Below are 14,555 nucleotides of genomic sequence, written 5' to 3'. Positions count from 1 at the left end.
AATTACACCATCTGAAATAATAATAATAATGATAATAATAATAATAATAATAATAATAATAATAATAATAATAATAATAATAGTAATAATAATAATAATAATAATAATAATGATAATAATGATAATAATAATAATAATAATAATAATAATAATGAGACTTTCTTTTATGTTTTCCCAAAATTAAATGTGAGAGGGGTTTGCTTTAAGCAAGGGCAAATGAGGATGGAGTAATTTCTTCATAATTACTATTTTGTCTCAGATATAAATGTTAACAAGTAACAAATAACCTAGATGTAAAAAGGTTGGAAACTGGGGCCCTGTATGGCCTTATTTCTCTACTATTACACATACTTGATGAAACCATACCCCAAAGCATCTTTGGACAACAATTGAAATAAGTATGATGAATATTAGTCCTTTGAGGAATTTAATTATTGTCGATTAATCATTTTTGTTTCAGCATGGAAACGTGGAATATAATTCATTTTTTTTATTTTCTTTATTTCGATTTAAGAAATGAGTCACGTCATAGCGCACATTGCAATAAATAACATGGCAACAATCACTTCCTGTGAATGTGTTTCATCTGGCGGACTGAAAGGAAAAAAGCCGAGGGCAACTCAGCCTCTCATTGGCTCAGAAGATGTGGAATCAGATGACGTCACGGTTCCGGGTTAGGACTCGAGGAGAGGTAACTGTCGGTCACTGCTGCTGAGTGGAGCGCCGACACGACTTGACCGAGTTTCCTGCGCTGATGGTAAGAACGCCCGGAGCCTGCCAGTAGTGCAGGTTCTCACTCTCGAGCTCATTACTGTAATCCCTTTACTGCCTTCATCCGTTTGTCCATGTACTTTCGGGCTATTTGTTTGGTTAAATGTTTAAGAGGTTTTAGCTGCGCGTATCATTAGCTAACGTACGATGCTGCCAATTAATTTGCCGTTGCGCGCTGAAAGCGCGGCGGAGACGGCGTGGCGCGTCTTTTGTCATCACCGGCTTCCATCCCGCTGCGTTAGAAGCCTGTATGTTGCTTTAAATAAAATATATTCTTAATGGTCCGGAAACAAGTGAAATATATTATTTGTTTATTTAAAAAAACAATAACAAAATGTATCGTAAAAAATAATGGCGTGGCGAACCGCCGTGGCTTTGTACTGGATATCGTCATATGAACGTAGATTATGGCGACCGGTACAATTGTGATTTACTCTTGGGCATTCTGACACCCGAGGTTGGGATTATAGCACTTAAGATCGATGAACGCTTAAGATGTCAGAAAATGTTTCTCTTAGCCGTAGGCATGTTTTCCACTTAGGCGAGAGAGAAAAAAAACGTTTTTCTTGTTCTTACGGTTAAACGAACACATTCAATGCTGGAGGAACGAGGTATCCGGTTAATTGAGGGGTGTGCCCTTTAATGCTGTTATCAAAAAGAAATGTGTCTGTATTGTTGGGCTGGACCGGCATCCACATAATTTGAAGGTGTGGGAAAGTACCAGTGTGGCAACACTGTGTTACAGCGTGTATTAACTGTCTGCCAACACGGTTGACGCAGGTTTCGAATATGATGCACTGGATTGTGAATCACTCAACGTGACCATATTCAGTGGATTCGTTAAACGGCAACATTCTCGTCCTACTACATTGTTGCTAAGTAGTAAACACGTGTCTCTTTAATCTGCTATATTTGGACTGTTCGTCCTGTTTCTATATTTCTGTTTGTGTATTGGAAGGTCTTGTTGCCCAAATTGTACGCTTCAGCTTTGCGTTTTTCACATTAATATTTCAGGCCGCTGTGGAGATAAAACAAGACACTTGACATTTATTACGATAACACACAAAGTAACACATTAGTTGAAAGTCGTTGGTGAGCTGCACTTGCCCTTGAGTGGCCTCTCGCTGACCACTGTGTGGGGTGAGCTTTAAGAGTATTGTCATTGGTGGACAGCCGCTTGATCCTCTTCCTCACAACTCTCAGGCCAGTGGTCATTGGACGGCGGCCCGGCTAGTTAGTGAGCGTGTGTCTTAACACTATCCCCTGTACGACCTCTCAGGTAGCCTCTCGTTCATCGTGAGAAGGCTGACAGCAAGAACCTTGTTCTAGTTAGGGGAGGGACTTGCATATATTTGGGCAATAAAGCAGAGAGAGCATCGCACAAGGGTTCTATTGCGACGGAGCAACTAGAAGGTGAGTTCTGTTCAGAGTGCTGCACAGCTCCGCGAGATGATGCGAGGAGACTTCACTCCTGTAGGGATTGTAGATGACCTGTATTAGCTTCCTGTTTTTTCTTTTTTACAAGTAGTCGTTTTCTGGGCTGCAGACAACCAACTTCCCCTTGTCAGTAGCAATTGCTGTGTGCATGAAGTGGTTGTTTTTTTTTTTTTAATGTCTGCTAAAAAGCTTCGTTGGAACTGTAAATAGAATGATTTGCATGTTATTTTCATTTGCTTTGTTGTCTCAGTATGACTTAAGAGCTCATTGACAGCAGACCAATTTTTGTTAGAAATTGATACATTTTTCAACCAGCTGGACTTTTGGATCTTTAATCTCTGCTCTCCTCATTTCTGCGCACTTCCCTAGAAAACAGTATGGGTCTCCAGCCAGAATCGGTGCTTCAGTTGATCCTCCTCCTCCCCGTCCACCTCGTCATATGGCTGTACTCGCTCGTTTCCTTCCTACCCTGGTACTACATCACTGGCGCAGGCCAGAAAAAAGACTGGTCCACCAGGGTAAAGGCCCGCTCCATCACAGGCCGCCCGGAGGGACCTTACCGCTGCGTCGACCACTTTGACTTCCTGGCCACGGAGGACTTCCCGGGAAAGAACACACTGGATAAGCTATTCGATCAAGCCGTGCTACGCTTTGGACCACAACCGTGTCTCGGAATCAGAGATGTCCTCAGTGAGGAGAATGAGATTCAGCCCTCCGGTAAAGTCTTTAAAAAGGTAGGGATTCTTTTTATTGTTCTTCTGTGAGTGTGGATCTCTGCATGTGATAAACTGATGGGGTGTACACAGCATGTGTCTACTGTGTAAAAACGGATGGAAAGGGATAAATGTGTTTTTCCTTCCAGCTCATCTTGGGCGAGTACAAATGGCTGACATACGATGACATGGAAGCCAAAGTCAGTCACTTCGCTAGTGGGCTGGCAGCACTGGGGCAGCAGCCGAAAAGCAACATTGCAATCTTTTGTGAGACCAGAGCAGAGTGGATGATCAGCGCTCAGGCGTGCTTCAGGCGCAACTTTCCATGTAAGCACCTTTTGAATAAATATAGAGATATTATGCACAGCATTACTTTACAACAGGTTGATTATGCTTTATATTTATCACAGTGGTGACATTCTATGCCACGCTGGGAGAGGAGGCGATTGCGTATGGACTGAATGAGACGGGAGTCACTCATCTTATTACCAGCGCAGAACTGCTGGAGACCAAACTTAAAGTGAGTAATCCGCTGCTGCACGCATCTGTCTGTCTCATCAGTCTTTCTCTTCATCCGTTCGTCTGTCGGTACCCGCTAATCTTGTCTTATTTCAATATTAAAATTTCCAACGGCTGCTCCACACAAAAGAACGCAGGCACAGTTGGTGTGCCGCTACATAACCAAAACCAAATAAATAGAGAAGTGCACCTGTTGTAACACTGAATGTCAGGACCTTAGCTGCGGACACGGTCCACACCCCACTGTGGATATGTTTTTGATTTTGTGTTTTCCTTTTGTCCCGCACAGAATGTGTTGACGCAAATCCCAAAACTGAAGCACGTGATCTACGTCGACCAGAAGAAAGTGAGCACAGAAGGTTACCCAGATGGTCTGTCCATTCACAGCATGCAGGCTGTGCAGGAGCTGGGCCAGCGTCCCGAGAACAGTGCGTAACCGTCCGTTTTGCTCCAGTTCTGATTCGAAGCAACGTTTAAAAATATTATCCCAGCTACAGTACATTAAGATTACTGTTCCTGATCATTATTATTACTACATTTTCGACAGTGGGGAGAGAAATTGTGAAGCCCAAGCCGTCAGATCTGGCCGTGGTGGTGTACACCAGTGGTTCCACTGGCCGACCCAAGGGAGTCATGATCGTCCACAGTAACCTCATTGCAGGGATGACGGGCCAGTGTGAACGCATCCAAGGACTTGGGTGAGTTCATATCAGACATATTCAAGAAGTGGACGGGCCCTTGCAAAAAAAAACAAAAAAAAACAGCATTTTTTTAAATAATAACTTTTTTAAATAATGCATATTGAAATTTTTAACTGACGTAAACTGATGGGACATTGTAGAGAAAGCCTGTGCGTGTGTGTGTGTGCGCGCGCGTGTGTGTGTGTGAGTAAAAGTTCAAATAAAGTGGTTAATGAGATTAGGGAAGAGCGACACAGTGCTGACACAGTGACTCCTCCGTGTATAGTTTTCAGAGCCACTGTCTGTCCTCCTGCTTAACCTATGCAGCGGAAATGCTTCAAGATAAACGCCGTGTTGACAGTGTTCTCCTGGGGTCTGACTGTCACCGTCGGGTAGACCTCTTGTTTGCCTTTTTTCTTTGTTTAATACAAATGACAAACAACTGCCCCGAAATCCCCCGGAAGTCTTTGGACAAACAACAAATTAAAAGTTAAAATAATAAGTACGACACACCCTCCCTCCACGACACACCCTCCCTCCAACAAACCAATGTCACATGTCTAACTGTCCCAGTTCTTGTTGTACGACACACTCTTCAATTACGCCTCTGTTGTTGAAAGACAGAGCCGATTCTTTAATCTTCGCTGAATAGTCGAGTAACACCGTGTTGCTGTTAACACAGAATGATGCTGAGCGTGAAACTGTGTGGGCAGAATTTGCCGAGTTGACCCAGACCCTGACTTCCGTCTGTCTTTGACCTGGCAGGCCTGCCGATATTTACATAGGCTATCTGCCCTTGGCTCATGTTCTGGAACTGACCGCTGAAATCTCATGCGTGGCGTACGGCTGTCGGATTGGCTACTCGTCACCTCAGACTCTGTCAGACCAGGTAATTTGAAGTCACGGCAGCGGGTCATGTTAGTCCTGTGACGCCGCGTCACCGCTAAAGAGCTTTGTGTCTGCTTTATTGTTGCCCATTACTGCCTTTTACCTGCAAGTTCTGTTCTCTTCTCTTTAGTCCACGAAAATAAAGAAAGGGAGTAAAGGAGACGTGTCTGTGCTGCAGCCCACGCTGATGGCAGCTGTTCCGGTAAGGCTCCCGCACTTCTCAGTTTAAACCTGATCACTAAACGTGTGAATTAATTTTCTCTTTTCTCCAATCACACAGGAAATTATGGATCGCATTCACAGGAACGTGATGAGCAAAGTGCAAGAAATGAGTTTCATTCAGAAAAAGCTATTCGAGCTCGGTTACAATTATAAACTGGAGCAGCTCAAGAAGGGATACGACGCACCCATCTGCAATGCGTAAGAAGCCGAGATGTCTTTTTAATCAGCAATCGTGAATCCCTTTTTTTAACGAACCCACAATAAAACAATCAAACTTATTGAAACTCTGTGTCCTGACAGCTTGTTCCGGAAAGTGCGGATGATCCTGGGAGGGCGAGTGAGACTGATGCTGTCCGGAGGCGCCCCGCTGTCTGCGGCAACGCAGCGATTTATGAATGTTTGCTTCTGCTGCCCAGTGGGCCAGGGCTTTGGCCTGACGGAGACGTGCGGGGCAGGCACCATATCGGAGGGTACGGACGGGTTGAATTAAAAAGAAAAATATGGTAATAGAATGAGATGATGAGTCAGAATGTTTTAAATGTATTTTGTCGTCTTCTACAGTTGCGGACAGCAGCACCGGTCGCGTTGGCGCCCCCCTGCTGTGCTGCGAAGTCAGCCTCAGAGATTGGGCTGAAGGTAGGACTCGGAACCATCCTTTGAGTCGTCAGTTCTGTTTTTTGTAAGGTTTGCAATAAAGGTTTTATTTCGTGGATTGGCACAGGCGGCTACACAAGGAAAGACAAGCCACACCCAAGAGGAGAAATTCTGATCGGCGGCGCCAATGTCACCATGGGCTACTACAAGCAGGAGCACATGGGCCACGAATACTTTGTGGACAAAGCGGGTCAGAGGTGGTTCTGCACCGGAGACATTGGACAGGTTCATCCTGACGGCTGTCTGCAGATCGTGGGTGTGTGTCCATCCGTCGTCATCTTGTCTTTCGCAGCCGTCATTCGATGGCTTTTACATAAACACACCATTCACACTTGATTACATGGCAGTAATCTGCTTCCAGCGTGATCTCGATCACACACGCACGCACACACAGTTTGCATTTGATGGGCCTGAATGTGAAGAGCTTTTTTATATTTGCTTTCAGATCGGAAAAAAGACCTGGTGAAGCTGCAAGCCGGGGAGTACGTGTCTCTCGGGAAAGTTGAGTCAGCTCTGAAGTCCTGCTCCCTAATTGACAACATCTGCGCATACGCAAACAGGTGAGTCACTTTGGCCTTTCCGTTTAAGGGTGGAGGGTTGATGAAAAACTGTTTTGTTTGTTTTAAAACTAAATGTAGGGCAGGACTCATTACAGTTCTAAGAACCTTTTTCACTACTATGAAGTTAACCAACTGGTTCACTTGTCTGAAAAGTAGTGCAACCAACGATAATTGAAACAACCATTGCTGTCTTTGCTCAGAGCTGTGAACTTTTTCGAAGAATTCTTTTGATGGTTTGAATTTCATGGTCCTTGCAAAGTCACGCTCATTTAGGTTTTGGTCATTTTCAGAAACACGGTAATGGAAAGCTTTCCTGGCCCCATTCAGAAAAAGAATCACATGTGGAACTTTTTTTATGGGCAGATTTTTTTTTTTCTTTTTATGTACTCTAAATGATTTAAGAGTTTTTGGTTGTTTTTTTTAAAGGTGAGATTAAATAGAAAAAAACATAAGCATGACATAAGTCCAAATGCCGCCTTAAGCACGAAGAGGGCACCTCACAAAGCTACCAGCTTGCTTAAATGACAGTAAAGAACTCAAATTTGAATATGACTATCCATACATTTGTTTTTTTTTGTTTTTTTGTTTTTAATTCAAGGAAGCTCTGCATCATTTCCATTTTTTTAACCCCTTGGTTTCTGTATCTGAGCGATGTTTTTTCTGCTGCTATATTTGCATATCTCAGAAATGCAAAAAATTCTGAAGTCAAACACAATATGGTATATATGTATATATAGATATAGATATATATAGATATATATAGATATACACACACACACACACACACACACACACATATATATAGCTGAAATGAAGGTTGTTTGTGTGCATCATAGATGTGTGTGCAATAAAACAAAGCAATGGGAAAAGGGAACCCACGTGAGTTGAAAAAAAAAAAACGCAAACATGCAACTGCTGCTGGTGTGGTTTTATTTACACGAGACAGATGTTCCTCATGCTGTACATACAAATTTCATTAGGTCAGCAGCCTTAAAGAGAAAACCAAAGAAGCATGACTGAAGCAGCAGGGCTTTGGTGTCAACACAACCAGAAACTGCTCCATGCAGTTGAACACCAATGCAGTCATTCACTTTTAAACAGGCACATGATTTTAGAAGGAAAGGACCCATATGTAGACTGGAGTATTAGACTGACCTAATGTGTGCTCCATTACATAATTTTATGAACTCTTGTTTACAGTGAGCAGAACTACGTGATCAGCTTTGTGGTCCCCAACCAGAAGAGCCTAACAGCCCTGGCCAAACAGAGGGGCATCGTGGAAACATGGGAGGAGATCTGCACTCACCCTGAGATGGAAAGAGAGGTTCTGAAAGAGATCAAGAAGGTTGCTGCTAACAGTAAGTAGCAATAGTGGTTTTCTTGAAATCAAACCATATTTTTCCATGTTTCCCTCCCAAATGTTTTTCAACAGAATTTATTCCTTCGCACGTGTTTTACACAACGATGTGAGCGTAAAACACAGTTTACTGCAGTGTACTGAGCGTCTGTTCTTGTGTTCCCCTGTAAAGTAAAACTCCAGCGATTTGAGATTCCAATGAAGGTGCATCTCAGCCCGGAGCCGTGGACGCCCGAGACCGGACTCGTCACAGACGCGTTCAAATTACGGAGGAAGGAACTGAAGAACCACTATCTCCACCACATAGAAAGAATGTACGGTGGCAAATAAAACTACTGCCATTTTGTTACACAGGCCCTGATTTCACTTCATCTGTAAATAATCTTTGTGGTACCTACTTGGATTGGCCTGCAGTCTGCTCACAACAGGCGGCCAAGTTGCAATACCCCAAACAAAACAAAAAGCTGAAGCTGTAGTTATTTCTCTATTCTATTTGTGCTGCTTTTTATTCTTCAATTCTCAATTTTGATTGTGAAGGACTTGCACTCAAGCTGAAACGATTAACTGCATTCCTGCTGAAGTCTGTTGACACCGAAGTCCCTCCACTGTTCTTCTCCATTTGTTCCTGGCAAGCTGATGTGCATCCACCTTACTGAATTAATGAGTTATGAAGGGGTTGTGTTCTTTCAAGTTGAAGAACTGATGTTTCTGTGCCTTCGGTCTGCAGTCTTCGTATTATTACGCAGACTTGGTATCAGATAAACAGTACATAAATGGTTAACCTGCCATTGGGTCAGGTCGAAGGTCATGGCTGTTTTTTTTTTTTTTAACCTTTTGTCTTTGTTGCGTTTGTTACTGTGTGAATTTATTTAAAGAGACCAAATGTGCACACTTAAGTGACTCAGGAAAATAAACAATTATTTATTTGAAATTGTCATGGGAGGGGCTGCTGCAAGATCAGCAAAAAAAATCCTGTGTGCACTTTGTTTACCATGTAACAATGACCACTGTGCTTGTAAGCATAAGATAAGTCAATTACTGGATGATGATTTATTTAACTGTTTTTGCCTTTGTCAAATAAATTATAAGTGTTTGCAGTTTTTTCCTTTATGTCAAAGTGCAACCACATGGATGTGTGGCAGTGCTGTTTCTATTTATTATTTCATGATGTACACTCAGCTTGCTCACCATTTTGAGGAATAAACTTTGTTAAAAAAAAAATGTTGCATGACATTTATTTCCATTTGTATTACAAAAGCAGAAGCAAACTACAGATTTTATTTCACAAGAAAAACATAATACCCTGGTAATTTCTGGAATTGACCTCAAATCGAAGTTCTGGGTTCAGAAAAAAAACATGTAGTGCATAACATGTTTTTTCTTATTTCCAAGAGCTGAGAGGGTGTTTTTTCTGTGTAACACATAAAAGCATAGACAAGGAGAGCATCAGCTATTCCAATCTTGAAATCGGAAGCAGTCACTTGCAATTTTCCAAACAGGCTGGTCATTGTTGGGTGTAGCCTGCGCTGTCAAAAGAAAGTTCTGGTTGAAGAAACGTGGTTTGTTTCCTTCAAACTTCACAGTTCCACCGGTTACCACGAGCAGTGTGGTTTGGCCTTGGGTGGCTTGTTCTGTGAAAAAAGCAAAACAAAAAACTGTACAATGCTGTATTGGCAGGGGGACAAAAATTATCATCTGACAGACAACTCCTAGATAACTTTCCACCCTCAGAGTTTAGCTTCTGGGAGAATGACATGCTTTTCTTCGCATTTGCAATTTGTCCCTTAAAACAATGAGAAGAAAATCCCACCTAGCTGGATGCATGTCGTGAGTGCTGCTATTTACCGTGAACTGGTTGACAATCCAGGGTTTGGACTTGGAACTCGCTTGAAGGCAACGACTCAAAGAATTCACCCAGGGCATCCTGACCTGACACGGCGTTTCCATTCCACACCAACGTTGCCTTGTCCAGGTAGAGCCGGGTCAAATTCTGAAACACAAGAAGCGTTTTGGCTGAGTATATCATTTTCCAAATTAATGTATATCAAATGAATCCTTTTAGTACGGGTTTTTACAGGTAACAATTCTTATAAAGAAGAAAGAATATGGATTCAATTGAGTCAATTTAAAGTGTATAAATAGGACATTTTATGTTTGAGCTGTAAACAATAAGCTGCTATTTTCTATGTGGTGAAAATGAAATGCCATTTAATCTTTTTTTTTTTTTTTTTTTTTCAATATAACGCAGGCATCCGCTCTACTGACTGACTGACTGACTGCCTGGTGATATGTTATCGATTTCATTTACCGTTTAAAATAATTTAATGGCATGAAACGGAAACAGGCACTCACCCTCCTCTTCTTGTCCATGTAGTCGTAATAAATGTTAACAAACTCTTCCGAGTATCTGCATGACTGGTCCACATGTGTCCTGAAGTCCTGGAGGGGGCAGAAGAAGAAACGTCCCTGGTCAACACTGGTTGTTTCAGTGAGCATGGCATACAGACAGCGGAGCTATCAATCACCAGGTTAACATTTAATAATGCCGCGACGGTTCAGTTAAAGCTCACCATGACTGGCATGTGTACAGATCTAATATGGGATAACGCGACAGAGATAACGGGAAACTCTTGATCAGTTGCGGTTATTCTTTTTAGTCCACACCGGTACTTCACTCAACTGCTGGGACCGCCATTTTGACACCGTTTGGACTTCTTCCGGGAATTTAATCAAACCGCCAAAATAAAATAGAACTATAAATTCTATATTGTTTCTGTTGCCCTGGTCGGGCGTAGCAAAAACGACACTATTGTACTGTATTGAATATTTACTTTATCTTGTACATCGCTATTAACTTACAATAGTAAAGGGTTAGGGTTAGGGTTAGGGTTTTTTTTTAATCTGCTGATGGGCTACATGTCATAACCAAGCCGTCCCATTTGATGTCTTTTAGTTTGAAGAAAGGGTTGTGACGTATACGGAAGCCGTGCTCATAATTTCCTGAGTCATCCTTTGGGCTCAAATTCGAAACGAGTCGTCCTCTCGGCAGAACAATTGGATGTGTATGGAAACGCACATGACTGCTAAATATTTAACGTGAGGATTGAATAATATTTAACGTGAGACTCGAATTATAGGTTGTCGGATTCAACAATGGAGGGCTCTGTGTCGAATGTGGACATCTGCAATTTAGCTTACACGGGGCAGTTGGAGCAAGTAAGACAGTCTGTCCTGTCAGATAAAACCCTCATCTGTAAAACGGACCAGGTACGAATTCACGCCTTGATTCGACACATTAAAACGATCGTTATTTATTCACAAAGCTTTTCATTTCAGGACCACCGCACCGCCCTGCACTGGGCTTGTTCTGCTGGCCACACCAACATCGTGGAGTTTTTGCTCGACATGGGAGCCGAAGTGAATTTGCAAGATGATGTAGGTCAAAGGGTTCGGGTTCTTTTTGTGTGTGTTAGAAAGAAAAACGAGAAAAAAAAACTGTTGGATTCAAAACCAATGGCTTCTTATGTGCCGTTATCCCTACACGAATCGAAAAATACACATCAAACTTTATGTCGCAGCTTTAAAATAGCTGAAAGATTTACCTCTGTGAGACTGTGACTTTGACTTTCCCCCTTTCCAGAACGGGCGTTAGACATTGGGCGATTTGTGATACTTGAGGTTTTGGCAAAATGACAACTAATGTTTTCACTTCCCAGGCATCGTGGACCCCTCTTCACATTGCAGCATCTGCAGGCAGAGAAGAAATCGTGAGATCTTTGATATCTAAGGGAGCTCAGCTCAACTCGGTCAATCAAAACGGATGCACTCCTCTGCACTACGCAGCCTCCAAAGACAGATATGAGGTATTGGCTGACATACGTGGCATCATGCACGTTTTTTGGGGGGGAGGTTCACTCGTTATTACCGTGACATGTTGGTTCCAGTAATATTCTTACATTCCTTAAAGTCCTTTCTTTGAAAGATTAAAGAAATTAACTGTCTTCTGCGTTAACAACCAACGCAGTGCAAAGTATGCATATTTCTATCAATTAATTATTTTTTCCCTGAAACTCAGCTTCTTTGTATTGACATTATAAACACATTTTAAATGCTAACCACTTTTACATGATTATTTTGCTGTTTCAACAGTTATTCACTTTTTCTTTTTCCATTTTAGCAATATTATGTAAACTTATTCACAGACTCATTTCACTTGCAATGACATCTCAGCCAAACAGGTTTTTGTACATTTGTGGAATTCAAAAAATTTACTTGAAATAGAATTTCACACATATGTATGTATATATATATATATATATATATATATATATATATATATATATATATATATATATATATATATATATATATATGTATAAAGATGAATAGTTAAAAAAAAATGTTTATTCTTCACTGACTGAAAGGTTTTGCTTTTGTTCTTGATGTGCGTTCTAGATTGCCTTGATGCTGCTGGAAAATGGAGCTGACCCCAATGCCACCGACAAGCTGGACTCCACTCCACTGCACAGAGCATCTGCCAAGGGCAACTACCGGCTTATCCAGCTGCTTCTCAAACAGAGCGCTTCCACCAACATCCAGGACTCACAGGGCAACACGCCGCTGTAAGCAGGAATAAGTATTTGTCTCATGTTGCACACAACAAACACAATTGATCTGGGAAACTGTGGCTGGAGAGGCCTAGAAGTGCCAGACTGCAGCATAAGAGAATTTCTGCTTATTTCCTCCCAAGTTAGAAAATGAAGAGTATTGTTTTGCATGCATAATTAGTTGTAGCTGCAAGCTTGTGGTCGGGTGTCTGCTTTGAGACTCAATCCCCATGTCACACCAAAAAATAAATGCAAGGTGCAAGGGGTTGTGTCAGGGAGGGCATATGTGTTAAAGTTGACTACAATATTATCATACTCAGGTTTCTATAGCAATAGTTTGGTGTGGCCACAACTGCAAAATTGAACAGCGTTTTTCTAACCAGAACTGCCTTTTCCTTTCTGTGCACCATTAGCCACCTTGCTTGTGATGAGGAACGCGTGGAAGCCGCCAAGTTGCTGGTAGAACACGGAGCCAGCATCTACATTGAGAACAAAGAAGAGAAGACTCCACTCCAATTAGCCAAGGGTGGCCTGGGCAACTTGCTGCTTCGGATAGTGGAAGGGTGAACATGGGCTACTGTGTTGCTGCTCAGACCACCACCATCAAAAAGATAAATAATGAGAACTCTAAACCCACGCAGTCCTCCTGGAGTAATTACATTTCCTAAGCACTGAAGTGATGGGCTTTGGAGAAAGAGAAGGTGCCATAAATAGAACTGTTAAAAAGCTCTACAATCAGGGGTGTCTAACTCATTTTGTTTCACGGGCCACATAGAGGAAAATCTATTCCCAAGCGGGCCGGACCGGTAAAATCATGCTATGCTAATAATAACGTAAAAATAACAACAACTTCCAGTTGTTTTCTTTGTTTTACTTCGTTCGTGTTCTTTGAGCACTCTGCACTCTGCATCAGTACTGTTGCCAACTCCTCAGTAAGGAAAGTCGCTAGAAGTTGCCAAATCACCTTATTGTCTAATTTGCATGATTGACAATTTGCACTTAATCACAACGTAATAACACCAGGAAAAGTTGTGAGATTTGTCGCTAGTCGCTTTTGACAAAAAAAAAAAGTTGCCATGGGGAGAATAGCGACTTTTTGGGGGAGAAAGCCGCCAAGTTGGCAACAGCTTTGTCTGTTTAGACAGAGGCATTTTGGGGCAATGAGGGTATCCAATAGGAGACGTGAGTGGATGTACTTGTGCCGATTTGCTCAGCCCCAGTATTGAGTTTGTTTGCGAAGCAGAAACGATATTGCGACACCAAGTGGACACATTTAGAACGGCACTTTCTTTCACTGATAAATTGCAGTTTTTATATTTTGCAAAATAATCTCGCGGGCCGGAAGAAAGCAGTTTGCGGGCCTGATCCGGCACGCGGGCCGTATGTTTGACACCCCTGCATCTACATTATGCCTCTCAGACCTCAAGGAGGACAAGCTAAAAATAAATAAATAAGTGTAGTCAAAACAAAACTGAAGCTTATTTACTTTGAAGATTGTTTTGTTGCAAAAACAACGATATAAAGAGTGGTGTCTAGTGTTTAATAAAGCGTGCACTCATTGTTTGTTTTTTTAAATTTTGCTTTAGATTGAGGTTTTTGATGGCAGCCATGAATAATGTGTGGCTGTAAAATGTCAACATTACATGAATGTCTGATGCCCTCTAGTAGTGGATGTACATAGGACAAATATGTTCAAGTTAAACCTGCTGTTTGGTTAGGATCATGTCGATGCTATTCTGATTTTTGCCAGATGGGGGCAGTCCACACAAGTTCACGCAAGTGTTCAAAATGCTCAGGTGGGATAATAAGCGAATATAAGAGAATATTTTTTACTTTTTTCATGAATATACCATTGTTATTGGAGGTTTATGCATGTTTGTTTCAATACCAAAACAAGTATTAACCCAAGAAGTGCTAGTTAACATTTTCGATAGTACCCACTATTGCATGGTTTTACAGCAGCAACAGCATTTGAAGTGACTTTACTTTATTCTTTCTCCGCATCCATTACTATTTTTTTTTTGGCGTTGATAAATTGATCTGTTGAAGATACAAGCAAGAGATGCACACCCCAACAGAAGAGTCCTAAAACAATCTCATTCAAGCTGACCCTCGTGATGATCATAACAACCACTAATATTCCCTGA

General features: G+C 41.8%; 3 protein-coding genes across 5 annotated transcripts; 2 read left to right on the top strand and 1 right to left on the bottom strand.

Annotated features, from left to right (window-relative positions):
• Window positions 1-601: 601 nt before the first annotated feature.
• Window positions 602-8,146, top strand: acsl4a (acyl-CoA synthetase long chain family member 4a). Of its 2 annotated transcripts, none has more exons than XM_076043464.1 (15): window positions 602-757; window positions 2,578-2,942; window positions 3,071-3,248; window positions 3,332-3,441; window positions 3,730-3,868; window positions 3,988-4,138; window positions 4,886-5,009; window positions 5,139-5,210; window positions 5,289-5,428; window positions 5,531-5,700; window positions 5,792-5,866; window positions 5,952-6,140; window positions 6,330-6,444; window positions 7,645-7,802; window positions 7,974-8,146. In XM_076043464.1, exons 2-15 carry the CDS (start codon window positions 2,586-2,588, stop codon window positions 8,129-8,131), a joined length of 2,136 nt encoding a protein of 711 aa, XP_075899579.1. In that variant the 5' UTR covers window positions 602-757; window positions 2,578-2,585; the 3' UTR covers window positions 8,132-8,146. The 2 variants fall into 2 exon arrangements, with proteins under 2 accessions (XP_075899579.1, XP_075899580.1); XM_076043465.1 differs by lacking the exon at window positions 602-757 and adding an exon at window positions 1,897-2,184.
• Window positions 8,147-8,913: 767 nt separating this feature from the next.
• Window positions 8,914-11,542, bottom strand: nxt2 (nuclear transport factor 2-like export factor 2). 2 transcript variants are annotated; one of them, XM_076043469.1, is made up of 4 exons: window positions 11,404-11,542; window positions 10,154-10,240; window positions 9,647-9,791; window positions 8,914-9,432 (listed from the first exon to the last, which is right to left on the bottom strand). In XM_076043469.1, the coding sequence occupies exons 1-4, from the start codon at window positions 11,455-11,457 to the stop codon at window positions 9,248-9,250; spliced, it is 471 nt and encodes a 156-aa protein (XP_075899584.1). In that variant the 5' UTR covers window positions 11,458-11,542; the 3' UTR covers window positions 8,914-9,247. The 2 variants fall into 2 exon arrangements, with proteins under 2 accessions (XP_075899584.1, XP_075899586.1); XM_076043471.1 differs by lacking the exon at window positions 11,404-11,542 and adding an exon at window positions 10,372-10,532.
• psmd10 (proteasome 26S subunit, non-ATPase 10) lies at window positions 10,793-13,971 on the top strand. The gene is made up of 5 exons (XM_076043468.1): window positions 10,793-11,068; window positions 11,138-11,236; window positions 11,518-11,664; window positions 12,257-12,423; window positions 12,822-13,971. The coding sequence occupies exons 1-5, from the start codon at window positions 10,955-10,957 to the stop codon at window positions 12,973-12,975; spliced, it is 681 nt and encodes a 226-aa protein (XP_075899583.1). The 5' UTR covers window positions 10,793-10,954; the 3' UTR covers window positions 12,976-13,971.
• The last annotated feature ends 584 nt before the right edge of the window (window positions 13,972-14,555 follow it).

Source organism: Nelusetta ayraudi, unplaced genomic scaffold, assembly GCF_046127955.1.
Source record: "Nelusetta ayraudi isolate G7.1 ecotype Tasmania unplaced genomic scaffold, CSIRO-AGI_Nayr_v1 ptg000075l, whole genome shotgun sequence".
In the NCBI taxonomy this organism is placed as follows: Eukaryota; Metazoa; Chordata; class Actinopteri; order Tetraodontiformes; family Monacanthidae; genus Nelusetta; species Nelusetta ayraudi.
This window is presented reverse-complemented; position numbering and strand designations above follow the sequence as displayed.